Source organism: Peromyscus leucopus, chromosome 2, assembly GCF_004664715.2.
Source record: "Peromyscus leucopus breed LL Stock chromosome 2, UCI_PerLeu_2.1, whole genome shotgun sequence".
NCBI lineage: Eukaryota > Metazoa > Chordata > Mammalia > Rodentia > Cricetidae > Peromyscus > Peromyscus leucopus.
Genome location: NC_051064.1, coordinates 44,057,483 through 44,084,707, shown reverse-complemented (window position 1 = coordinate 44,084,707; position 27,225 = coordinate 44,057,483). Strand labels below are relative to the sequence as shown.

The 27,225-nt window shown below is 39.6% G+C and overlaps 1 protein-coding gene across 6 annotated transcripts in view; it reads right to left on the bottom strand.

Annotated features, from left to right (window-relative positions):
* Map3k7 (mitogen-activated protein kinase kinase kinase 7) overlaps window positions 1–26,369 on the bottom strand; it is a 70,387-nt gene extending 44,018 nt beyond the window's left edge. For 5 of the 6 annotated variants that reach the window (XR_003734863.2, XR_005090809.1, XR_003734862.2 and 2 more), the window contains exons 1-6: window positions 26,195–26,369; window positions 12,903–13,013; window positions 10,844–10,909; window positions 9,490–9,535; window positions 7,863–8,001; window positions 6,202–6,326 (exon numbers count right to left, since the gene is read on the bottom strand). Coding sequence is in view for 2 of the 6 variants with exons in the window: in XM_028872746.2 (XP_028728579.1) it covers window positions 6,202–6,326; window positions 7,863–8,001; window positions 9,490–9,535; window positions 10,844–10,909; window positions 12,903–13,013; window positions 26,195–26,314 (607 nt within the window). In the remaining 4 variants the exon portion in view is untranslated. The remainder of the gene's footprint in view (window positions 1–6,201; window positions 6,327–7,862; window positions 8,002–9,489; window positions 9,536–10,843; window positions 10,910–12,902; window positions 13,014–26,194) is intronic. The other variant, XM_028872747.2, reaches the window with a different exon arrangement.
* Between the last annotated feature and the right edge of the window lie 856 nt (window positions 26,370–27,225).

Here is a 27,225-nt window from a genome sequence, read left to right as displayed (position 1 = left end):
AAAACCACAAAGAAGACAGGCCCAGCGGCGGAGACAAGCAGACGCAGGTAGGCCTGTGGCGGCGGCCCGCGGAGGTAGCGGGCCCAGCGGCAGCCTGCAGAGGTAGATGGGCCCGGCAGCGGAGACAAGCAGACGCAGGTAGGCCCGCGGAGGTGGCCCACAGAGGTAGACAGGCTCGGCAGCAGTGACAAGCAGAGGTAGGTAGGCCCGCGGTGGCAGCAGGCAGAGACATACAGGCACAGCGGCAGCCGGCAGAGACATACAAGGCCCGGTGGCAGCCCCCAGAGGCAGACAGACCCAGCGGCAGCTAACAGGGACATACAGGCCCGGCGGTAGACGGCAAAGGAAGACAGGCCCAGGGACGGAGACAAGCAGATGCAGATTGGAACAGGGACGCCCCTAACCCCAACACCTGGGGAAGAAGCTATCTCCGTGGGATGGAACCAGAACGAATCTGAACACTCCGTCTGAGGACAACCCAGGGCCCAGCTGCTGATCCTGTGAAACCTAACAACTTGGAGGTGTTGGTGAGACTACCCTGCTCAGCTGAAACCCATCTGGGAGAGGATTCAGATGCCTACAGTTTGAAGTCTGAAGAAACAAGATCAGCTGAGGAGTTGACAAATTAACAAAACGTGACCTGGGAACACAGAAGAAGGCGCTACCCAGCCACCAAACCAGATCACCAGAATCATAAGTATATAATTCACCAACTGAAATCAGCTGCCCCTGAAGAAATAGCCCAATAGCACCAATTTAACCAAGAACCCCTACTAAACCAAGACTAAAAATTAGAACAAGAGAGGCACTCTCAGACACAGACACCACCTGCACCGCACAGAGGAAGAGGATGAGTAGACGCCAGTGCAAAAATACAGGCAACAACATAAAGACCTATATGGCAATATCAGAACCTAGTGATTCTACACCTGCAAGACCTAATCATACCATGACAGAAGAAACAGAAGAAATCAACCCTAAAAATGACTTTAAGAAGATGATAGAGGCCCTTAAAGAAGAAATAAAACATTCCCTCAAAGAGGAAATAAAAACTTTCCTTAAAGAGGAAATGAAAAACTACCTTAAAGAGGAAATAAAAACTTTCCTTAAAGAGGAAATGAAAAACTCCCTTAAAGAGGAAATAAAAACTTCCCTTAAAGAGGAAATGAAAAACTCCATTAAAGAGGAAATAAAAAACTCCCTTAAAGAAATGGAAGAGAAAACGAACAAAAAATGGGAAGAAATCAAATCAAGCCAAGAAAAAGCAATTAAACAGATGAAAGAAACATTCCAAGATCTGAAAAATGAATTTGAGACAATAAAGAAAACACATGCTGAGGGAATGCTGGAAATAGAAATCCTGACTAAACGAACAGGAACTACAGAAACAAGCATAACCAACCGATTGTAAGAGATGGAACAGAGAATCTCTGACACTGAAGACACGATAGAGAAAATAGATTCGTCAGTCAAAGAAAACACTAAAGACAAAAAAGTCGTAACACAAAATGTCCAGGAAATTTGGGACACCATGAAAAGACCAAACCTAAGAATAATAGGGATAGAAGAAGGAGAAGAATACCAACTCAAAGGCGCAGAAAATATATTCAACAAAATCATAGAAGAAAACTTTCCTAACCTAAAGAAAGAAATACCTATGAAGATACAAGAAGCTTACAGAACACCGAATAGGCTGGATCCAAAAAAAAGTCCCCTCGCCACATAATAAAACACTAAACACACAGAACAAAGAAAAAACATTAAGAGCTGCAAAGGAAAAAGACCAAGTAACATATAAAGGCAAACCCATCAGAATAACACCAGACTACTCAATAGAGACTATGAAAGCTAGAAGATCATGGACAAATCTCATGCAGACACTAAGAGACCACGGATGCCAACCCAGACTATTATACCCAGCAAAACTCTCAATCACCATAGGCGGAGTAAACAAAATATTCCAGGATAAAACCAGATTTAATCAATACCTGTCCACAAACCCAGCCCTACAGAAAGCACTAGAAGGGAAAATTCAACCCAAAGAAGCTAAACACATCCATGAAAAATCAAGCAATAGATAATCCCACACCAACATACACCACAGAAGGACAACACAACACAACCACAAAAAAATAACAGGAATTAACAATCACTGGTCATTAATATCCATCAATATCAATGGTCTCAACTCACCTATAAAAAGACACAGGCTAACAGAATGGATAAGAAAACAGGACCCATCCATTTGCTGCATACAAGAAACACACCTTAACTTCAAAGACAGACACTACCTTCGAGTAAAGGGCTGGGAAAAGGCTTTCTAAGCAAATGGACCTAAGAAACAAGCTGGTATAGCTATCCTAATATCTAATAAAATAGACTTCAAACTAAAATCAATCAAAAGAGACCAGGATGGACATTACATATTTATCATGGGAAAAATCCACCAAGATGAAGTCTCGATTCTAAACATTTATGCTCCAAATACAAAAGCACCCACATTCATAAAAGAAACACTACTAAAGTTTAAAACGCACATCAAACCCCACACATTAGTAGTGGGAGATTTTAACACACCACTCTCACCAAAAGATAGATCTACCAGACTGAAACTTAACAAAGAAATAAAGGACCTAACAGATGTTATGACTCAAATGGACCTAATAGATATCTACAGAATATTCCATCCTAACACAAAAGAATATACCTTCTTCTCAGCACCCCATGGAACCTTCTCAAAAACTGACCACATGCTTGGACACAAAACAAATCTCAACAGATACAAAAAAATTGGAATAACCTCCTGTATCTTATCAGACCACCATGCCTTAAAGTTAGACCTCAATATCAACAAAAATTATAGAAAACCCACAAACTCATGGAAACTGAACAATGCCCACCTGAAACATCAATGGGTCAAGGAAGAAATAAAGAAAGAAATTAAAGAGTTGCTAGAATTCAATGAAAATGAAAGTACAACATACCCAAACTTATGGGACACTATGAAAGCAGTGCTAAGAGGAAAATTCATAGCTCTAAATGCACACATAAAGAAGATGGAGCAATCCCATACCAATGAATTAACAGCACAAATGAAAGCTCTAGAACAAAAAGAAACAAACTCACCCAGGAGAAATAATCAAATTGAGGGCTGAAATCAACGAAATAGAAAACAAGAGAACAATACAAAAAAATCAATGAAACAAAGAGTTGGTTCTTTGAAAAAAATCAACAAGATAGACAAACCCCTAGCCAAATTAACCAAAAGGCAAAGAGAGAGCACCCAAATTCACAAAATCAGAAATGAAAAGGGAGACATAACAACAGACAACGAGGAAATCCAGAGAATCATCAGATCATACTTCAAAAACCTGTACTCCACAAAAATGGAAAACCAGGAAGAAATGGACAATTTTCTGGATAAATACCACATACCAAAATTAAATCAAGACCAGATAAACCATTTAAATAGACCAATAACCCCTAAAGAAATAGAAACAGTCATCAAAAGTCTCCCAACTAAAAAAAGCCCAGGACCAGATGGTTTCAGTGCAGAATTCTACCAGACCTTCAAAGAAGAACTAATACCAATCCTCTTCAAAGTGTTCCACACAATAGAAACAGAAGGAACACTACCAAACTCTTTTTATGAGGCTACAATTACCCTGATACCCAAACCACACAAAGATGCAACAAAGAAAGAGAACTACAGACCAATCTCCCTCATGAACATTGATGCAAAAATACTCAACAAAATATTGGCAAACCGAATCCAAGAATACATCAAAACAATCATCCATCACAACCAAGTAGGACTCATCCCAGGGATGCAAGGATGGTTCAACATACGAAAATCAGTCAATGTAATACACCATATAAACAAACTGAAAGAAAAAAACCACATGATCATCTTCTTAGATGCTGAAAAAGCCTTTGACAAAATCCAACACCCCTTCATGATAAAGGTCTTAGAAAGATCAGGAATACAAGGAACATTTCTAAACATAATAAAAGCAACTTATAGCAAGCCAACAGCAAAAAAAAAAAAAAAAAAAAAAAAAAAAACCCACAAAGAAAACTTAAATGATATGAGTGTCAAATGAAAACTAAGCAGATTATGAACAAAATTGTACTACTAAGACAGGATACATCAACATTATACACACACACACACACACACACACACACACACACACACACACACACACCAAACTACCACCATCAACAAAAAATCCATTCCTCAATTATTATAATGATAGATTTGCATGCAAAGAAGTACACAATAATATAGAGTTGCCACACATAGCAATCTAATTTAGGCTACAGCTGCTGCCTGATGACACCTTTCAGAAATTTAGAAATTTACATAACCAAATAGTCTAGGCTTTGTTGCCTTCAAAATAGAAATGACAATTACTCTGCATAACAAACCCCTTTGCTTTATTTACTACAATACTGTGCCACTCTAATGCATAGAAAGTGACATTAAATAAGTGACAAAATTACTAGAAATGGGACCTGTATTATCCAGATGAAAAAGGTATTATTTAATTTTATGTAATTAAACATCTTTAGTCCAACACTGCTTTTTCGTTTTCTGAGACAGGGTCTCTTTGTGTAGCCCTGGCTGTCCTGGAACTCACTATGTAGATCAGACTGGTCTCAAATTCAAGGAGATCTGCCTACCTCTAGTCCAACAGTTTGTAATTGGCCTTCAAGGAGTAACAGTGCTAGTCAAGTGACAAGTTGCATAGCATTTCCTTTCTCTGGGGGTGGCTAAACACAAAGCATCAAAAAACTTTAAAATTCACCGAAAGAAAGAGAGAAAGAGAGAGGGAGAGGGGAGAGAGGGGGGGGAGGGAGGGAGGGAGGGAGGGAGGGAGGGAGAGAGGGAGGGAGGGAGGAGAGAGAGAGAGAGAGAGAGAGAGAGAGAGAGAGAGAGAGAGAGAGAGAGAGAGAAAGCAAGCAAAGCTCTACTCAGCGATGATGGCACACGCCTTTAATCCCAGAACTCAGGAGGCAGAGGCAGGTGGATCCCTGTGAGTTCGAGGTCAGCCTGGTCTACAGAGCAAGTACTCTGACAGCTAGGGCTACACAAAGAAACTCTGTCTTGAAAAACAAAATAAAACAACAACAAAACAAAACAAAAAGCAAAGCCCCTAAGTAGAGTCTGATTCTTGAATGTGTTTTGAGTATTATGGCATTCATACAAATGGAGATTCACACAAAGCCCATTTCTTTAGCTCAGTATCTCTCACTTAAAAGAGAACTTGTTTTTAGACAGAAACTTAAATATACGGACTAATGTTAGGACTTCTGAGTGAGCTACGTGGATGTAAAAGAAGCAAATGTTAGCTTACCCTTTACGGGTACCATATCTGTACCCACAGTCCTTTTAAGGCATGCCCTTAACCTAAACCTCAGCACTCTTAATTTTTAACTGATAGCAAATCAGTGCAAAGATACAGTTCATTCTCCATATTTAGGCATATACACTCTATTAAGAAGTCTCCATAAACATTGAACCACTGCTCCCAGGGGAAATACAGAACTAGGTTCCTACATGTCTTTGTCAATTAATCAATATATGTCCTTGTCTTGTGTGTGTTTAAAGACTCTTCCGCTAACACTCCTGTAGTTCATTAGTGTCGAACTCACGGCATTCTTGAGCATGTTGGAGAGGACACCCGCTAACACATATTTTCATGTACCTTACATATTCAAAGCCTTCTTAGACTTAGGCAGCACTACTCCTGGGGATAGCGTAAACAGTAAAATCACCATGACCACCACCACAAAAAGGGAAAGCACGGGTCTGAGTAAACTGCAAAAGGGTCCCTTATTCCCCTCATCAGAGAAACAACCCTGGAGAGTGCTGGGTATGACTCAAAATGTGTACTGTTGTACGAAAGGATCTTACTTTTGGAATAGTTCTGAAAGCATCTCAACTAAAGGTTAGCAAGTAGACAGCTTCCCAATTATGAAACCTGTGAACAATGAGGATCGGCTGTACGTATGTGTGAATCTGCAAAGAAAATGCCAATTTAAATTCTGCCATAAAATTTGGAATCTTAGGCTAAAGTCATTTAAGACCCCTTTATGCACTATTCAGAAGTACACTATATGTAGTGTTGCCAATGCATCCTGGATTTACATAAATTAAGGCAGATTACCAACCATATCATGCTTTTATGATTGTACCTTCAAAAACTTCAGGTGCCATCCAAGCAGCACTCCCTTTATTATTGGTCATGTGCGTCTGGATGTCACAAGCTGTACCAAAATCGCAGATTTTCAGAACTGTCCCTCCTGCAACCAGCAGCAAGCTATTATAAAAGATTCAAAAGTCACAATGTCAGTATTTGATTTTACAGTAAAAGACGAGATAATTATGGAACTGGAAAAAGCCAAGTTAAATGAATGCTATTATTAAACTTCTATGAAATACTACTTGGTCACTGAATAATGGCCTAACAGTTTGGAGGAATATCAGGAAAAATTAAGTGGTCATAACCTAGAGGACTTGGGGAGATCATCATATTCAAATTTTGATGTCTCCATCGTTAGTCCCATGACATTTCCTGACCAAACATCCCTTTGGTTCAGCTAGATACAGGTTTAACAACTTCCTAGAGTGCAGCACTATAGTGTCCTAGAGTAGGAGTTTAATCACAAACATTTATTTCTAAGAGAATAGCAACATAACATGAAACAAATAATCTAACTGAAGATAAAGTAAAACAGATCAACACAGAAGGAAACCAATAGTATTGGTTTATGTGTTTTTGCAGTGTAGGAAATTGAACCATGAGTCTTGTGTATGCCAGACAAATGTTCTATCGCTGAGCTAGACCTCCATACCAATGGTTCTTATTTTATGTGTTTATTCAATGTTTAATCTCAATACCATTTCTGAATTTAGAATGGTATTAGGGAGGAGGACTATGAGTCGTGTATATTACGCTAGCCTAAATGCTAGCAATGTTTCAGAACTTCGGCTGCCTAGGTGCTAGGACTCAAATACAACTACCAAAGAGAATCTTTTTACTTACAAATTTTACTTTTGATAAGAAACAGAGATGGGTCATAAAATGTGCATAACCATACTGTAGTAACTATTCAACAGAAGTAAATGAAAACCTGCTGTAATTATACATCCTATTAACTTCTTGTATGTAATGTTCTACTTAAACTCTAACTAGAGATTTAGAAAATTCTCTTTTAATTCAATGTGATTATAATAAGCAAATAAGCCACAATTTACAATGTCATACTACCAAACACTTTTGTCATATTTTAACTTTCCTATGCATGCAATTCAACAACAAAATTTCTGTCTCATTGTTTTGTCTGGATTATTGTTCAACCCTTTTAAAGGTTCTCTAAGTATCAGGATTCTCACTCACTATGGTGAATTTTGGCCTGTTTGCATCTCTACCCAGATTCAGAAATGCTTCTGCTCAGTCTCTAAGAACAAGAACACCACTGGCACAGTCCTGCAGTGTCCACCATGTGGGACACTGTTTTTGTTAAGAGTGCAGCAGGAACAATAAGTCAGACTTATTTCAGCTCTCAGAAAACTATGCAGGAGCAATTTTATACAGTACAAGTACAGAATGGGACTTACAGGCTAATAGATTCTAATTATAATGTAGAGCTGCAGTTAATTAAAACATCCCCCACAAACAACATTCTAAAATGTAAGTTTAGATAAACAGCTACATGATAAACATTTAAGTAAAAATAATCATGTAAATAAAAAGGAAGAGAAAAGAGAAAGTCAAGAGTGACAATTATCTTGAATTAGGGATGAATTGGGTTGGCAAGAAGGGAGAAACCAGTGTCACACCATTAAAACTTACTTTGGAGGCTTGAGGTCCCTGTGAATTAGTGCTTTGGGCTGCATGCTGTGCAGATAAGCCACTCCTTGGGAACACTGTAAACACCAACTCATGGCATGGGCAGCAGTGTAGTAAGGCAATGGTTCAGCACCATGCAGCACTGTAAGATAAAGGCACAACAAACTAAAAAGAACTTTATTGCATGTAACATGGAACAATATAAATGCAAGCACCAGCAGAACACAAATGGGAATCTTTCACAAATATTTTAGATTTGTTTCTAAGCCTTTTCTAGATTAAAACAGCATGTTTAAGAAATTTTAGTAGATAACTTCCAAATGGTTATTCCAATAAAAGAAATAAATACTACCATACTTTTAAAATTGAGTATCTTTCATACAACCACATAAATTATAAGCAAACCTATTCATTATGAGGGTGGAATAGAGAAACAGTAGTAAAATAAGATGGCCATATCAGATGCTTACAACTATCCTGTGTATTGTAGCTAAAAACTAGTAGTTCTCTCAAATAAAATTAGAGTGCTATACACAAATTAACAATGAAGAGCATATCAGTGAGTATAATTAAATGTTTATGTAAAATAATGGTAACTTAAAGTAAATGCTGTCGTCGATTTTATAAAGCTTACAGGGACAACTCACACATATATGAGGTTGGTATTTGTAGGTTGACAGCTTTGTTCCACAAGGGTAATACAAGCACAAAGTTTTCTTTCACGGTAACTGTGGTGGTTTGAATGAGAAGGACCAGTATAGACTCCTATGTGTACAAATTTGGCCTCCATATGATGGAACTGTTTGGGAAGGATTAGGAGGAGGAAGCAGTCAATGGAGGCAGGCTTTGAGATTTGAAGACTCAGCCATGCCAGTGTGCTCTCTGCCTCCTGCTTTCAGATAAAGATGTAAGTTCTCAATGGTCCCAGCTAACATGCTTGCTGCCACAATGCCACACCCTTTGAAACCGAAGCCCAGTTAAATGCTGTCTTTAGTAAGTTGCTTTGGTCACGGTTACAAAAATAGGAAAGTAACTAAGACAGTAACAATTTAAAATGTTCTGTGAAGTGAAGTTTCACCATTTTATGTTTTGAAAAGAATGCACAATAAAGCATGGTAAAATGGAATATAGCTAAAGAGTTCTAAAATGAAGGCTCAAAACTAAAAAGATAGAAAAATGACTGAACACATTTTAAAATCTATTTAAAAAGCAACCGTTAGTGCCGGGCGGTGGTGGCGCACGCCTTTAATCCCAGCACTCGGGAGGCAGAGCCAGGCAGATCTCTCTGAGTTCGAGGCCAGCCTGGGCTACCAAGTGAGTCCCAGGAAAGGCGCAAAGCTAAACAGAGAAACCCTGTCTCGAAAAAACCAAAAAAAAAAAAAAAAAAAAAAAAAAAAAAAAAAGCAACCGTTACTTCAGGTTTTGACCATAATAAAATATTGTTAACTTGAAAAATGTATATAAATGTCATAGCATCTTTTTTGCCCTAAGTCCTTAGCAGTGCAAAAGACCAAACAACAAAATGAACTCTGATGGCAGATTGTGAAGGTCAATAGGTAATTTAGTTTTCATTAAAAGCTTTCCAATTGCTTCAATCTACTAGCTAAAAGCAGGTTTAGCTGATACTCACCATTGTACAAAGAGCCTCCTTCAGCATATTCCATCACAAGACACACCTAAAGGGAACACGCCAGAATTACTGGAGTGACACTATTGGGCCCTCCCTGCAGATAACTTACTTCAACTGTCTGACTGCCCTGAAAATGATTCTTTTTAAAAAACCCAGAGCCACATACTGGGGTAAATGCTGAAAGATCAGAGAGACAAAGGAACAAGCCACAGCCACTTCTCTCCTCACCAACTCCACGAATCCTGACTTGTCTCTGAGTCCTCAGCCAAAAGACTCTTGTTCCTGTCTCCCCAGCCATTTCACTTCCTTCCTAGTGCTAGGACTGATGGCGTGTGTGCTTCCCAAATACTGGCAGCAAAGGCATGAGATCTCCAGAGCTGGGATTAAAGGCGTGTGGCTCCCAAGCACTGGGATTAAAGGTGTGTGCAACCACTGCCTGGCCCTGTTTCTCTCCTAGACTGAATCATCTCATGTAGTCCAGGGTGGCTTTGAACTCACAGATATCTGGAGAGATCTCTGCCTTCCCAGTGCTAGGATTAAAGGTGTGTGCCACCACTGCCTGGCCTCTATGTTTAATCTAGTGGCTGGCTCTGTCCTTTGATCCTCTGGCAAGCTTTATTTGATACACAATATATCACCATATAAATATATATGTATGTACATTTTTATATATTTATATATATAAATGGATCACAAGGCCAAAAGAGACTCACAAGACCTTTTGAGGACCTTCTCCAGTGCTAATAAAGGCATGTTTTAGGACATGAAGTCCTAGAACAAGGTGAGTTACTGACAATGTAGGCTGGCGAGGACAGACAGACTACTACTCCATGACAGCATAGGCTTTTATTCCTATGGGGTCTAGTATAGGAAGAAGAGCCCACTGCTTGCTTACAGGGCAGGAAAGAGGAAGGGGAAAGGATTGAAGTTTCCTTTTGTGGCCCCTCATTGGCCACTGTCAGGTTAGCTAAGGAAATAAGACGAGTGATAACAAAAGGAATGTCAGGTGATCTCTCTTGGCCAGCAATTACTGGGGTCCATAGGTGGGGAAGGAAAGAATTTAGAAAAACAAATTATATTAGTTCTGGAAATTAAATTAGTTTTGAGAACTGTTGTTTACACAAGATGAAGGAGCTTTATAAAATGGTGTGGCCAAAGCTAACAGGTACCTGAGACAACTCCACCAGCATACTGTTGTGTTAACACTAGACACAAATGAAATGCAGGAAGTGTAACATTTTCAGAAATAAAGCTAAGACAGAGCAGATCAAAATAGCTTCACATAGTAGATAAACTGTATACACTTGCCATACTGTTTCCTACAGGCTTATAGAACAACAGGAGGAACACTTACTGGATTCAAGCAGGCTCCATACAACTTTACAATATTAGGATGGTTCACACGTGATAACTGCCGGAGCTGTAACAAATTATGGATTCTTAAAAAGTGCTAGTTTTTGAGGTATTTATTTTACCATGTTGTTGAACTCTTACTGTCATACAGAACATCTGTTTAAATCATTCAGCAACATCTGTTTACCGGCTAGCAAGCACTATGGAAATCCCCAGTCCCTGCCTGGAATCCCTGTCCTACAGTTCAAGTGGGAACACAAGACATAATCAAATATACTAAGATAGAGAAATCTTTAAACCATGCACAAAATGCTGTAATGGGAGTTAAGAACAAGTCCAAAAGTCAGGGCATTATCCCAGATATGGTATTGACCGAGTTACCCACACCAGAAGCTGTGCTACTTTCACTAGCTCTACAGGTGATCAATTTCCCTATTCTGTATGTGCTCCTGGATTTCTTTGACTCTGAAGATAGGTACTATTACTTCCATTTTAAATATGACACCTTGAAGTTAAGTTCCAGAGAGAATAAAACAGCTAAGCAGATAAAGATTCCATAGCCAGGATTTGAACTTCAGTTTATCTGACATGACATACATACTTTCTGAATAGCTGCCCCAATTCCATTTTCTCTCTTAGAGTTACTAAAGAGAGCTCCCATCCTGTCCTGTGTTCTCCCGCCCCAGCCTGACTTTTTCTCCTTTTCTCCAGTCACATGCTACTGGCTCATGGGAAGCCCACTAAGGTCTCTTAACCTTTTTATCATAGGCCACTGGACAGTTTTTTTTACAGTCGACATTCATGATTTTTTTGTCCTAACAGAAACTGTTATTTATTTATTGTATATAAATATATTTCATCTTGGTAAAACTCTAGAGTGAACTTCACAGAGCACATTATTCAAGTATTTACTCCTGTTTTCTCTGAGTCTTATAAAGTAGGTGAAATTTTTTGTTGTTGTTTATAAGGCATAAACTCAGAAGGATGATGAGAATCTGAAATGAGACAACAGTATACAATTTTGGAAGTTGTCAAGCTAGAAACCAGTAATAACTGACCCAGCAGACCTACAAACAAATCACAAACAAGCAATGAGAACAAGAGAAGCAACATGATTTACTTCACAAAACCTCGTTATGCAGAAGAAACTCAAAGTAATAAAATTGATGTTACAAAGGGTTTACCAATGGCCTTGCTTAGGAGATAGGAATCACACAAAGTAGAATTTAGCTAAGGGATCACTGCCTCCAAAATACCCCAAAGATAAATAGTGTGTGAACCAGCCTGTTAGAGATAAACAAAATTTACAATGCTGGATGTAAACATTTGCTCACCAGGATTCACCAGCGATTTACGCCCATCCCCACATAACATGCCTCTATCTGGCAGCTCGGGGGCAGCACAGGGTCACAACCATTTTAAGTCCTTGGCTGCCATAAAGCCCTCACTTCTCTTGAGAAAAACGTGATTCAGCCGGATGGGCAAGAAGACCCTGGATAACAACCATATGAAAAGAAAACTCTGGTGCTGTGTAAATCTCCCATGTGCCTAAGTGGCCAGACTTGTGGTGTCCTGTATTGTTTAAACTGTTCCAAGTGTAACCTGGGGCTGAGACCTAAAAGAGTAAGGATGACAACATATGTGAAATCAAAAGCCCACTGTGTATACAGTTAGAAAAATCTTCAATTTGAGGCAGGCTCCTCTTCAGGTGCTAGCCACAACTGGCCCCGCTTTTCCGGGAAAGAGCTTTTCCTTTATTAATCTCTAAGTGGTTGGAGTAGCTTCTCACTAGTAAGGTGTATTATTTCTACAACATTATAAGAGATTCTTAATTTTAGGTAATGGGAAAGAATACCATTTCAAAATTAAAATGCACTACCTTGAAACAGATTGGAGTCCAAGGATGAAAAACACACTCCTATGGCACTACCTTCAGTTCAATCAAATTTGCTGAGGTTCACATACACAGAAAAATGAAAACTCAGAAACAATATCTTTATCACCTTAAGATCAGAGTATCTCTGGTGAAGAATCTGGACATAAATGACATTGCAGCTTACCTCCACAATGAAAGCCTTCCTCTCGGATTCACTTTCTATCTGTTTAATAGCAACATCTTTTGCTCTCCACTTAGCTTTGCAAACTACTCCAAAGGCTCCTCTTCCGACAACCTTAATTAACAAACAAAAAACCCAAAATTCAGAAGCAGGCCCAGTTCAGTATGAAACAGGCAGTTTTTAAGTCTGATCAAAGGTTCAGAAACCACCACTATCTGAATTTTCTAAGAATAAATTTTTCATGAGACTGAGGATGAAATGCAGTTTTTAATCTGTGAAATAAACCTCTTCATTCTCAAGCAAAAACAAAAAATACAAGACACAAAGCAATGTCTTAATCACAGAAGAAAATTAAAGGCAAGATGAATAAGTAGAGAAGTGGTTAAGAAAAAGAAAGATAAAAAAGAACATATAATATTTTAAGAAATTAAAACGAGCTTTCAAATAACGAAATAGGGGTAGGGAATGGAGGGAGAAAGACTAAAGATACATATGATAAAAGACTCATTCCAAAGTATCCACAAAATGTGCTACTGTCTGTACAATGAAATAGTTAGGCAAGAAAAATAAGCAAATATAGCTATATGCAACAACATGGGTAAACCCGAAAAACATTATACTAAGTAAAAAAACCCAAAAAACCCTTGACCCTCGATACCACATATTTCAAGGTTCTTTTATAAAATGCCTATGAGAAAAATATGGAGACAGCGAGCAGATCCGTGGTTGCCTCAGAGTAGGATGAAAACTGGAATTAATATAAATGGCTACTGGGCATCCTGCCAAGGTGACGACATGTTTGAGAGTTGACTGTGATTGGCTGACAACCGGATAACTTTGCAAAAGTCATTACATCACACTTCACATAGGTGAGTTTTACTTTTAAAAAAGTTATAAAAATACAGATCAACCACATGCCATATTCTTGCTAAAACTAATGGCTATCACATGGGTACATTGCTCTGTCAAGCTGTTCTATTTTTTAAAATACTTGGAAAAATAAAAAAAAATACTAAAAATTAGCTTGATATCTGTCAGATCAAAATGATTAGACTGTTATTATGAAGAGAGTTAGTTAAGGATCATCATCTCCAATCTCCCACCTTCTATCTATCTAAGACTGTGGCACGGCCCTTTCCTTGGGCAAAAGTCCATCTCCATTCATCACATTTTTATATATTTTCTACTAGCGGGCACTGAGAGAGTGCTGTGCCCACATCCCTCTTTAGACAGCCTCAAGAGGAGGTGCTAATGTTCTCCTCGTGTTACACATAAAGTACACAGCTTTAAAGAGGCAAACTTACTCTCTACAGTCTACATAGGGAACCAACAGTGGAGTACAGTCAATGGCAGACAGCCCAACAATAGAATGTCAGTGGTTCCAACACCAGAAATCAGATACGTGGTCCCTTGGTGAGCATTTCACTTCAGACACATTGATATAAAACTCCTTAAGAGCAAAGCTGACTGTAGCTAGAATGATCAAAAGGTTGTTTTTAAAAATCTACATTGGATTACTCCACAGAGGAAAAAGGGAGAACTAACTATTCTAGGGCAGAAGCTATAACCTGGGGTGCATGGACAGTCTAGCCATGGCTCCAATTCTATTTCCTAAGTCATATAAAGCAGTGTGTGTATTTCTCATACTCAGTGTTCACCATAAGATAGGAGCAGTGTGGTGTATTTTTCATGGATTAGCATGTTTAATACTCTTCTATTTTAAAGGTAAGCAGTCACAGGTTGCAACTTACCCACAATACACAGTAAGAAAGTATTCAGAAGCAGGATCTGAAACCTACAGCACATAATTACCACATGCTATGGGCTATACTTAGCTTAAAGGTAACCAGGCTGCCTCTAGGCAAGGTCCCAAGTAAGCCAGGTTCGTTTGGAGAGTTTTTCCATTTCCTCATCCTGGGCATTGAGGGCCCACTGTCTTGTTCTCCAAGCCTTAATAAGAACAAGAAGCCAACACTGGTGATTTATACTCACAACCCAGTTACTTTAACATCACTGGGAAATTGGCTTGAGTTTGAATGTGTCTGCCTACGTACTCACTCTTATTGATAGGTACCCTGTTCACTCTGACTGCTAGATAAATTAACAGCTGAGTTTTTTTTTTTTTTTTCTTCTTGGCACTAAAGCAGAAATGCTTCTATTTTCCCTAGTGAGTATCTATAGAGTTCCTAAATTAAGTTTATCTACAGGGGTCACAGAATCATAAACATTAAGTGTTGAGGGTTGGATGTGAATTAGTGTAAGGAGCTGAAGCACTCATTTTTCCCACAGGAAATTAGCAGCAAACAGGTCTTACAAGGTTTCAACTTCATGGTCATAATAAACTAAGACGATGCACATAGATCAGCCTACCTGTTGACATTATTAATTATGAATGATTATAAAGCAATTTAATATATTCCAACCATGTACCCAGATGAATTAAAGTGACTAGTATTTAGCATTCTAAAGAATGTCAGACCCCAAATACTTTCTGTATTTATAGGTTATGTACTTGTCATAACTGCATTGAGTATGCATGACTATTTATGACCCACAAGTGCCACCTAGTGATGAAATGATGACTGAGTTTTCAATTTAAACCATGAGAACAAATGTGAGCAAATGGATACATGATAAACTCCCTTTTGCTTTGAATAATCAATTTTATGAAACAATCTGAAATAAAACCAGTCACTCTAAGAACCCATGGCCTTAAGAAATCTCCATTCTCATCTGAGTCATAAATTACTTCACATACACAGTTAAGTAACATGTCCTAAGTAATAGAGAAAAGCAAGATGTCAAAGTTGTGCATATTTACTGAAACATCTGATAGAAATAACTGTCATGATTTCATAGGAGTCAGTTTATAAGCATGGAGACAGTGCTTAAATAATTGTATTTCTTTATATTATAAAGACTTCATTTTTCATATGGCATTATTAGGAGTAAAATATTAGATATCAGGAGTAAAAAGAAGAAAGTATGTAAAAACTGACTTTGTGAGATGAAAATGAGGTAGGAAAGAAATCCAAGGCTACACAATAATAGAACTTAGATTTTTTTCTAACACTTTTTTTAAACTGCTAAGAATGCCAAAGGCAAGCACTAACAGTAGATTCTACAGACCTTACTAGCCTCCCTTTCCAGAACAGGTTTGGAGATTCAATGGTAGAAAACATTCAAACCTTTCCCCATGCACACTCTTCCCTGAGATGACCAAGGCAGACAGCCTCACAAATGTGCTCCATAAACATGAGCAGCTACAAAGGCCTAAGAACAAGGCAAGGGCGACATAGATGAACGAGGCCCTACCTCAGGCTTCTTTGGCCTCAGTTGAATATGGAAATGACTCAGGAAAAAGTCTTGCAAAAGGAGCAAGATAAGTGAAATTCAAGTCTGACCACAGGGAAGAGGCTACTGAGGGAGGGTTGAGACCTGAAATGGAATGACAGCTGATCAATCAGACCTTAATGCAAAGTCAGTTGAATTTCTGAGAATCAATGACAGTCCGGGGAAGACCAAGTCAGCAAGCAGGAAGAAAGGTCTTTCTTCAGTGGTAAACTGAATTGCAAACTGCATTTCTTTACTTCTGAAACAATTCTTGAGTACCTAGTGTATCCAGCTGCTGTTTTTTTACAGCAGAAATGGGAGAACTGAATGTTGTTCTTTACTTAAACTGACATCATCAAACTGGAAGAAGCCATTAGAAGTAGAAAATATGCTACAACTAGCAACCATCTATTTTTTGACATATCACATTCAACAGGTTAACTGTGGAGAGGTGATTTTTAAAAGGGCTCCCCCCTTTCATAAACAAGAGTGACTGGGACTAGCAGAAGCTTGCACATAAAGCAAGTCTTCCAAGATGGCTGCCTTTGGTCTTTTCTGTCCTTGTCTGTCTTTACCATTGATTGCTCTACTGAGGAGTTCACAGCTTCTTCCCTTGAGTCAAGTCTATCAAGAATGGCTTTTATCAGTAGTATAGTGGATGCTCTGGAACCTTCAGAACCAGGGCTCAAGAAGCTTTAGCAGCTTCCATTTCCTTCCTTTTAGAACCCAACATCATGAGATAAATGCCCACTTGATACAGAAAGGCCACACGGAGAATGACTGGGCATTGCTAAGAGTCCAACTGAGTCAGCAGACAGGGGTACTACCCTGGCAGGCATAAATAAGCCACCTCAGATGATCTGGTCCTGGTGACAGTAATACATATCAAGGTACATGTAAACAAGTATGATCATTTTGACACATCAATTTGACTTCTAAAACAAACAATCTGACAAGTATGAAAAGATATTCCTTTGTCTATAGTAGAAACCAAAATGTTAATCATTAGAAGACCAATGAAGAATAATTCCATCTTAGTCTCCTTCACCAATTCTTCTTCCTCTGTCCAACTCTCAGATCCTAGTACTTTTAGGTTTTGTCTTTGTTGTCTGAACCCCCTCTCCTCGTTTGTGCTCTATCTCATGACTTTATATACCAAAATCAGGTTCCCATCCAGGTGTCTGCCCAAGCTCAGGATATAATCTAAGTTGCCTTTACAAGCTGGAGGTACTTGTGGTAGTTTGAAGGAGAATAACCTAGCCCTATAGGCTCATATACTTGAATGCTTGGTCCCCACTTGGTAGAACTGTTTGAAGGAGAATAACCTAGCCCTATAGGCTCATATACTTGAATGCTTGGTCCCCACTTGGTAGAACTGTTTCAGGGAAGGATTAGGAGGTGTGGCCTTGTTGGAGGAGGTGTGTCACGGGGTAGGCTTTGAGGTTTCCAAAGCCCAAGTCAGGTCCAATCTCTCCCTCTCTCTGCCTCAAACTTGTGAATAAGATATGTGTTCAGCTACTGCTCCAGTACCACGCTTGCCTGTTGTCAAGTTTCCTGCCACAATCTCTCAATAAACTCATTCTTTTATAAATTGCCACTCTTGTGACATCCTGGCAAAGCATGTGGCTTGGTAGCCTTTATCCTAAGAATCTACCTAAGGTTAAATTGAAGAATTTTGGACTAATGTCACTGGAAGAGGAGATTTCAAGACTGTCTAGTATTGACTCAGTTGTGTAGTTACTAGTAACCACTCTTAATCAGATCCACAATGAAAAAGAGCACACAGGGCAAAAAGAAATACAAAACACACAGTTTGGGGAGGGGGGGACGGACCAGAAAATACAATGTTGGAGGCTTGGTTTGTATTAAAAGAGATAAGTAGAGGTCTGATTAGGAATGGAATACAGAGAAAGGTACCCTCAGGATAAGACCCCACTCAGCTAATTCTTTAACTAGTAAAAAGGAAATGCCTAAGAAATCTTCTAAAGCTAAGAAAACAATATTAAACACAGCAAAACATCAACAGATCCAAGTGTATGCAAATGTAATTCCTGGAGGGGGCAAAGTTCCATCCCAAACCTAGAGCAGAATTTGACAGCTTCCGCCAGGATCCTGGTTTAGGGTCAGGAATAATACAGTAGTAAAGAGACTGTAGAATCATCCACTGGAAAGTCACAAACATCAGGTCATCAGGTGGGTGGCAGGAGGGTCCCTGCATGAAGCTGTGAAAGTGTAGCCTATATTGTGATGGAGACCCTAAGATGCTGGAGATGCCAGAGCTGTGTGATGGCTGCTGAGGAGAGAAATATAAACAGGGAGCAGAGACAGCCCAAGAAAGAATGGGAGACTGGAAGAGTCACCTAAGCCCTTTGACATCAAACATGGTGCTACAGGTTTTGGAGCTTTCCCTGCTGGGTTTCAGTCTTGCTTTGTTCCACAATTTCCTCACCATGCCCCCTTTTGTCCCTTTTGAAATGGTAATTTTCTGTGCCACTGTATGTTGGATGTATGTAATTTACCTTTGAACAGGGGGTTATAGTTAAGAGATTGCCTTGAGTATCAGAAGTGACGTGGGGCTTTTAAACAGTGAGTGCTGAGACTGTGAAAGACCATTGGAGTAAATGCATTTTGCATTATGATATGACTACAAGTCTATGGGGACCAGGGGCTGGAATGTGATGGTTTGCATGAGAATGGCCCCCCATAGGCTCACATATTTGAATAAGTGGTCCCTAGTTGGTGGAACTCTTTAGAGAAGGAGGTGTGACCTTGTTGGAAGTAAGTCACTGGGGGTGGGGTGTTTTGAGGTTTCAGAAGTCTTTCTTCCTCTCTGCCTCCAACTTGTGCATAAGATGTAATCCCTCAGCTACTTCTCTGACACCATGCCTGCCTGCTTGCCTGCTGCCATGTTCCCAGCCATGATGGTCACGGACTCACACTGTGAAACTGTATGCAATTCCCCCTCCCCAATACATTCTTCTACATTTAGAAAAGTAACTGAGATAGTACTGCAGGCACTACAAAGGTCTAGCATGTCAAATACCAACTTGAGGCTTTCATGGCTAGTGCTTTTACCCAATGAGCCATCCCTCTGGACAACTCAAGTTCAATCTTGGAATCCACACAAAAAGGCAGATGCAGTGGCCCGGATGTAACGTAATCCCAGCAAACCTACAGGGAGGTGGGAAGCAGAAGAGAACTGCCTAGAACTATGCAGCACAGCAGCAGAAAGAAAAAAAGAGTCTCAAACAAAATGAAAGGCAAGAACAGACTCCTGAAAGTTGTTTTCTAATCTCTACATGTGTTCTGTGATGTGCATGTGTGCGCTTGTTAATCTTAAAACAATTTATAGAGTGTGTTATTTATTCTAATTAATCCAAACCTTACTGCTGTGGGATGGTCTGTATGGCAAATTGCCCTGATTGGTCAATAAATAAAACACTGATTGACCAGTGGCCAGGCAGGAAGTAGGTGGGACAAGGAGAGAGGAGAATTCTGGGAAGTGGAAGGCTGAGGAGCAGAGACACTGCCAGCTGCCGCCATGACCAGCAGCATGTGAAGACGCCGGTAAGCCACCAGCCACGTGGCAAGGTATAGACTTATTGAAATGGATTAATTTAAGCTATAAGAAGAGTTAGCAAGAAGCCTGCCACGGCCATACAGTTTGTAAGCAATATAAGTCTCTGTGTTTACTTGGTTGAGTCTGAGCGGCTGTGGGACTGGCAGGTGATAGAGATTTGTCCTGACTATGGGCAAGGCAGGAAAACTCTAGCTACACCTTACATTCTTGAGAAGTTTTATTTGGACAAAGTTTATTACAACTTAAGCCTTGATCAGATTCCAGTAAAGAAGTACAAGTTAATGTCAGCTATTACTGACTCTTTCATTGAATTAACACACTGTATCTTCACATGTTCTATAATGGGCCACACATCCCACAATACATACAAAACAGAATGAGTTTTGTTTTACTACTAGGAAATGATCAAAACAACACGTAGCCTAGACTCATTAGTTAAGAAAGTGTACTTCCAGGGATGGAGAGAGATGGCTCAGCAGTTAACAGTACTGACTGCTTTTTCAAAGGATCTAGGCTTCATTTCCAGAACCCACATGGAGGCTCACAACAGTCTATACCTTTTAGGAGAACTGATGCTCCCTTCTCACCTCTGTGGGCACCAGACACCTATGTGGTACACAGATATATATGCAGGCAAAACACTCGCACACCTAAAATATAAAAATAATAAAAGAAAGTCCACTCTTTCTCTGTCTCTCAGACTGATAATGTAAAACAACACTTGGCTGGTGGAGGAAATTCTCACAACTGGAAGAATTAAAAAATAAATTATTTTTAAAATGCCAAAAGCTTGGTAGTAAATTTTATTTTTATACTAATTGAGAATATAAAATGTCACATCTTCATGAGAGAAACTAGCCTGTCTGGACTATGAAAAAGCAAACCAAAAACATAAAAGAAAATTATGTCCACTGTTAGAAAGATAAGTCAATATTGCAAAAAGCAGCTAGCAACCCAAAAAGATAACCCTTGAGATATAGTGATAAACTGAAGGAGACAATTACAAAATAATAAAGTTATACTTTATTTGCTACCTCATTTCTAGTTCAAGTTCACAAAACAAGCTTTGTAGACTGTTTTCATAACTGAATAACAACACAATTTCTATATCAATTTTAATTTCTATACTATCATATACACATTATTTTCCACATAGAACAATTTTCTTAACAATGTAGAAAAGAGAACATGTAAAGGTTGAAAATATCTATGCCATCATACATGTTTATTAAAATGGTGAACCTGCAAATAGATTTCAGATATGTCTTATAATCACTTCTTTGTAAAACCAGAATAGAGAAATATAAAGACACTGATTTTAAAAGCATTTCTTTCTAAATTAAAATGTTTTAGATTCTCTTGTTGCATGCATTTTTTCCTGTGGTTTAGCTCTTTTGATTTTCAAACAATTTAGCTTTGTAAAACAGAGTCAAATTTAATCCTTAATAAATAAATGAGATGGTATATAGAGTAATCATTATGCATTTACTACTTAAAGACACAAAAAAAACAATTAAAATATTAATTTCTTTGGCTGGGGAGAGAGCTCAGTTGGTAAAGTCTTTGCTCCACAAGCATGAGGACCTAGTTCAAACCTAAAAGCTAAATTTAAAACATTTGGTGTAGTGGCACACATTTATAACTGCAGCACTGAGGAGGCAAAGATGGGCAGACCCCTGGGGTTCATTGGTGAGTTTCAGGCCAGCAAGAGATTTTTGTCCTAAGAGGGCTGATGGTACTTGAGGAAGAACTCTGGTTGTAGGTCTTCTGGATTCCATGAACATGTGTATACAGGTGCACCTACATAGATGTGAACATGTACACAGGCAGCCTAATTCCTTTAAGTATGAAACATTAATTACTCCTTTCCTTCATGTAAATAAGATTAAAAACCAACACCTAAACACCTAAACTAAAGTAATGGAAAAGGCTGTATACTCTTGACTCTCAATTTAATATTAGATGATTCATGTTAATTGTCTCCATTTTATTTAGTTCAGTGACTATGGCTGTCAGTTTGGTCTGGCTCTGTTCTATGCACTGTATGAATGGACCCCTAGCTATGCTACTATTATTCTGGCAAGAAATCTGGAACATGACAGAACAAGCATAGATCCTAAATTCATTAGTTAGGACGTGGCGTCTCCAACTATTCAGAGCCTCAATATCTATTAATAAACTGTCACAGAGTGGAACTGCTGACAAGACAGACTTGATAACATAAAAACGAAGCTTTCAGTTTTTTGCTCTTCTAGTCTTTTAAAGCCTGTCAAAATGTCTTCACCATCAACATCTAACTCTCTACAACTGTAAGCCAAAATCAATTCCTCTGTAAGTTGGTTTTGGTCATGATATTTTATTATAGCAATGTAAAAGCAACTAATACCATACCTGACCCACTTAATGAGCCTTTCCTTTAAATGATATGCTCAGATTATCTGTTCAGCAACATGTGTATGACACACAAACAACCTCTGTAGCCATTTCTTTATTGTAACCATTCCCGATTTCTATTGAGATCAGTGGCCACCAGTTTCACATAGAAGAACTTACTGATTATTTTTGGATATCTGTAACTAGCTACTAACAAACCCACAGACTCAGTTTATTCAGGCCCTATAATTTTAGGCTCTCCTCTAGAATCAGCTGCCTAATAGTTTATAGTCATTGCTAATGTTCTTTCTACATAGTCTCATCCTAGAATATTTTAGCTTTAAAAACAAACCTTTTCTGTGCCTCTTCAATAAAACATACACACATAAAAAGAGTGATTGTACATGTCCAATATCCTTGGTTGTCGTCAACATTCTGGGACTCTTACAGAGTAACCCCTATAAATACAATCTATGTACTTAAGTTAAAGTCCACTTTAATGACTGACTCACTCATAGCACCTGGCTCTTCATAGTATCTTTTACCCCTGCTAAATCTAAGTATTTGCTAAGTATAATGGGGTAAAAGGGAATCAAGACTGGGAAGAGCCAGATCTCATTTCTTGTGTAAATGCTGGCTTAGGCAAATTATGTAAATTAACCCTTGATTCACCACATACAAGAAAACCAGATGTGCATGTAATTCTCATAATTTTGCTGTGATAATTTTGTTTACTGGCTCAACAAATAGATAACAATGGAGAACACCTTTAGGTGCTGTGCACTAGGGTTAGAATTGTAAATAAAACTTCACATCTGTCTCAGAGGGATTCACAGTTCAATTACAGGTAAGTGCCACAAAGGACAACAGAAATAGCAAAGTCAAGTTGATTAGGGAAAGCTTCTCTAGGGAAGGAACATTTGTGGTAGGACTTGAATGGTGAGAAGGAACTAGTTATGTGATGCTTTGGAGGAAGAGCACGTAAGGCAGAGGAACAAGTGCAAAGACAATTATTCACTAGTGATATTTTGAACCAACGAAAGTGAATTTATTTGGCATCTAGCTTCAATCCTGTCTCCATTTACTGGAGCTGCTGAGGGTCACTCAACTGTCAAGTTATGGCTTATATGCTTGAGCTATACCACGTCTACAACTGTGACATCATGATTCTGAGCCTTAGCATACTGTATAGACAAGAAAATGTCAGATGAGGAGGACCAACTCCTATGAAGGAAATCAGTATTTTGTATCTTCATTTCTAGAATAAGGTTCCTTTATGGAGTACTGCAGTGACATTGTAAATCTAGAGGAAAGAACAAGGGACTCATGAGTGAGAAAGTTCAAACACCCAGTTCTACCACTGATGTTACTTTTGGCAAATCAAACTCTATGATCACTAGTCAGTATCTATAAAATGGGCTTTATCTACTCAACCCCCTTTCCTGGGAGATTATGACTACTGTCTGAGAATGTCTAAATTTACTGTGGAGAACAGGAAGATACAGGTTTTTTATTTTACAATTGGAATAGACAAATGATCCTGTCCTGTCAATTCAAGAGAGAAGTCACAGGTCTCCAAAATGAATGACGTGCCTAAATATATTCTGACATAATCCATACAGCACCTAATTTTCCACATACTCAGCTTAATACATTTTTCACCAAACCACATTGATTTTTTTTTTTAACCATCCCACCCTCAATGCCATCTACAGTTCTAATTTTTTTCATTCAAGTACAAGAAGGTTAAAAACTGAATGACTTTTAAAAGAGTTAAGTACCATGTAGATTTCTGAAGCAGAGAACTGGTAAATTTGACAGCAGAGTTAAATTTTGATAGTGAAGAGTGGCAATACTAAGAATGCAGTGATGGAAAGCATCTGCTGTCTTAGAAATGTGTATCTATTAAATGATTCCACATCTGCTCTGTAGCTAGATTGCTTTTTTTAACCACAGCTTCTAATTATCTTTGTATAATGCTAATCCATTATATTGTTATTGAGAAATGAATAATATGGTTCGCTTAACTCAGTTTTTGTGGGCTGCAATTGAAGCCAAAGCCTCAAGCATGGTGGGCAAGAATTCTATCCTGAGTTACACCCCGAGCCACTATTTTCTTAATTTAAAAGGTGATATACTTGTCCATATAAAACACTGAAAGCAATGTAAGATTGTTTTTGTGTTGGGTCATCTTTCTGTTTTTCTATTTATGATTTAAACTAGAGGTGGAATGTAAGTTGAAAAATAGCTACTGAGTGCAAGTGGTGCACCACTGACTATACAACACTGTTTGATAGGCCCAAATGAAGACTATAGTGAAAGTATGTAATGGTTTTGACACCAGAAAGGCCTGAATTAAATCAAGAAATGAAAATAAACTAGGCACTAAAATGAAACAAATTTCAAAAGTGGACCAGCTTTGGGTTGAGAGCATCCAATTGACTACTGTCTCCCTTAGCAACTTGCAGGCCTCAATGAAGCAAGAGTGTGAAAGCTTTAAAAAGTAGTGCATAAAAAAGAATCCAACAGAGGAAGTTTATGGAAACAAGTGGTAGACCATGAAGTACAAGTTATTATTATATAACAATTTGTAGTCTCCAAGCACAGCAATTCGCCAGAGTACATGTAAACGCTTATTTAAAAACTGCAATTCTTGTATAATGACTCACTGAAATTTTAGTCTTAAAAAAGAATGTTATCCATGAAAGCTGGATCAACTACCCGCTTCTAAAAAGAGGAATTTATCTTAGCTTCAAAGAGGGGGAAAAAACCTCACATATAAATGTTTCCCTCTTTAAAAAAAAGGCCTTCTTTTAGCATTTGATCTTAAAGCAGGTGACCCTTCCTCTCCTGAACTTTATTTCCTAACCATATGTCAGACACTACGTTGGCTTTTATGCATACACTGCTCAACTGGATTTTTCATGCTGATAAAGTAGCAATTACTCCCATCTTACAGCTAAGGAAACTAACACTCAGAGAGCAGACAGAAACCAAGTCACACAGTGGTCTATCCCACCCCCTGAACCCTCTTGTCTTAAACCTCACTCTTCTTATCACACTTGTAAGACAGCCATGTTGTCAACGATCACAGTGATCTCTAAAGTTACCTTCTGTGATAACAAGATACGACTTAATAATCATCTAAGGTAAACATGTATGTGTTGAGTGTTAATTAGCTTGCAACTCTTAACTCTTTACTACAATAATTTAAAAAATTTAAAGACAACTCAGAGTCTAGACTTCAATAAACCACACACTGAGGTACAGAAAACACAAAGTGCTTAAAAATAGGATAAACTCATAGTAACTTCATGAAACCATTTCTAACCAAAATTTTAACGAGTTCTAAGCTGCATTTTAGGTATATATATACACAGTTTTTCTTTTGTAAAAATGAAGACTCTTAGAACTAACTGACCCCACTATGGATCTGAAAAAAGGTGACACTTTGAAACGTTTGTTCTGAAATTCCAACTGAAGGTTTAACTTACTCGGTTTTTCTAACAGTGACTTCTGGTGTAGTGTTATATTCTATCACCATCATCATTACTTGCCTCTGCAGAATGTGCCACTTTCTTTGCACATTTCAAACATCTTTTCATAACAGACTCATGTCACTAAAGAATGGAATTAATCTACATTAGCTCAAAAGAAGACAGAACTACTCTATGGTACCTCAGAAAGAAGCCGGGACCAGGGAAAGCACCGTGAGACGGATCTCTTTACCAGCCTGTCCCGAGCATCCTTTCGTATCACAGCACGCTAGGAGACAGACAGACGGACACAGACACACAGACACCCTTGGCTTTTAACACCACCAGCAGCGAACCGAGACTCCGCAGCCGTCAAACTGTGCTCGATCTATTTACGGATAATCGAACAGTGGACCACATCTGTAATCGGGTAGAGAGTCACAGACTCAAAGTCAACCACGAAGCCCGTCCGGAAGCCTCCTCCGGCCCCCGATCCGAGGCGGCGCGGGGCTGCAGGGCCGGGCCTCGCTCACCTCTTCCACCTCGATCTCCTTGTAGTCGATCTCTTCGAAGTTGAGGACCTGCGAGGGCGCTTCGATCATCTCACTGGCAGAAGACGAGGAGGAGGACGAGGCGGCCGAGGCTGTCGACATGATCCCCCGCGGCGCCCGGGGGCCGCGCCCGCCCACCCGCCCGCGCGCCGCCCTTCAGCCCGAGCCGCGCCGCGCCGCTGCCGGGCGCTCCGTGGCGCGGGACCGACCGGGGCCACAGCCGAGTCCCGGCTTCGGCTCCTCAGCGCTTTCCGTCGGCGGGCCCCGCCCACCACACTTCCAGTTCCGGTTTGAAGTCGGCACTGGGAGGAAGGAGGCGAGGCTTGAGGAACCGGACGCGGGAAGTTTTGTGACTTGGAGAGAAAGAGAGAGAGAGAGAAGCCAGGGTAGGGGCGGCGTGGAAGAGGGCGAGAGCCGAGCTGCGGGCCCGGGGAACAAGTTTCGCGAGACTTTTGTGAAGGGGCCGCCGCGGCAGGGTGGTACCGCGATACCTGGCGCGGTGACGTCATGAGAGTGCGCGACGGAACGGGCGCGGAAGCAGACAGAGGGCCGTTCGGTTGGTCCCGCAAGAGCCCGCGGGAAAGATAAACGCTGTAGCTTATTGCTTGTGTTTCGAGCTCTGTCGTGCCGTCCCCCTCCTCTGTTCTGAGCCGTCTGCGGACAGGCAGGGTGGTTGTTCGTGTCGCGCTCTTTTGGCGCCTCTTAATTTTCAGTTCCACTCGTGAGCTGTTGAAGAAGCGTTTACGATTTGCAGAAATGTTTCCGCGGAGTGGCATTTGCGGCATTGTGTCTGCGACTTTAAGCTAACCCCCCGAGCCTTGAGGGATTCGGAGAAAAGTAGTTAGTGCGCGTAGCCTGAGTAACACCAGGAAATAGGAGTGCTCATTGATAGAAGTTAGCATTGTGGTGTAAGACTGATAAAATTTCACACAAGTCATAAAGTGGTTAAAATTGTTTAACTTTGTCAAGTTACCGAGGCGGTCGCCCGCAGCAGCCTGAAGTTTGAGAGACTT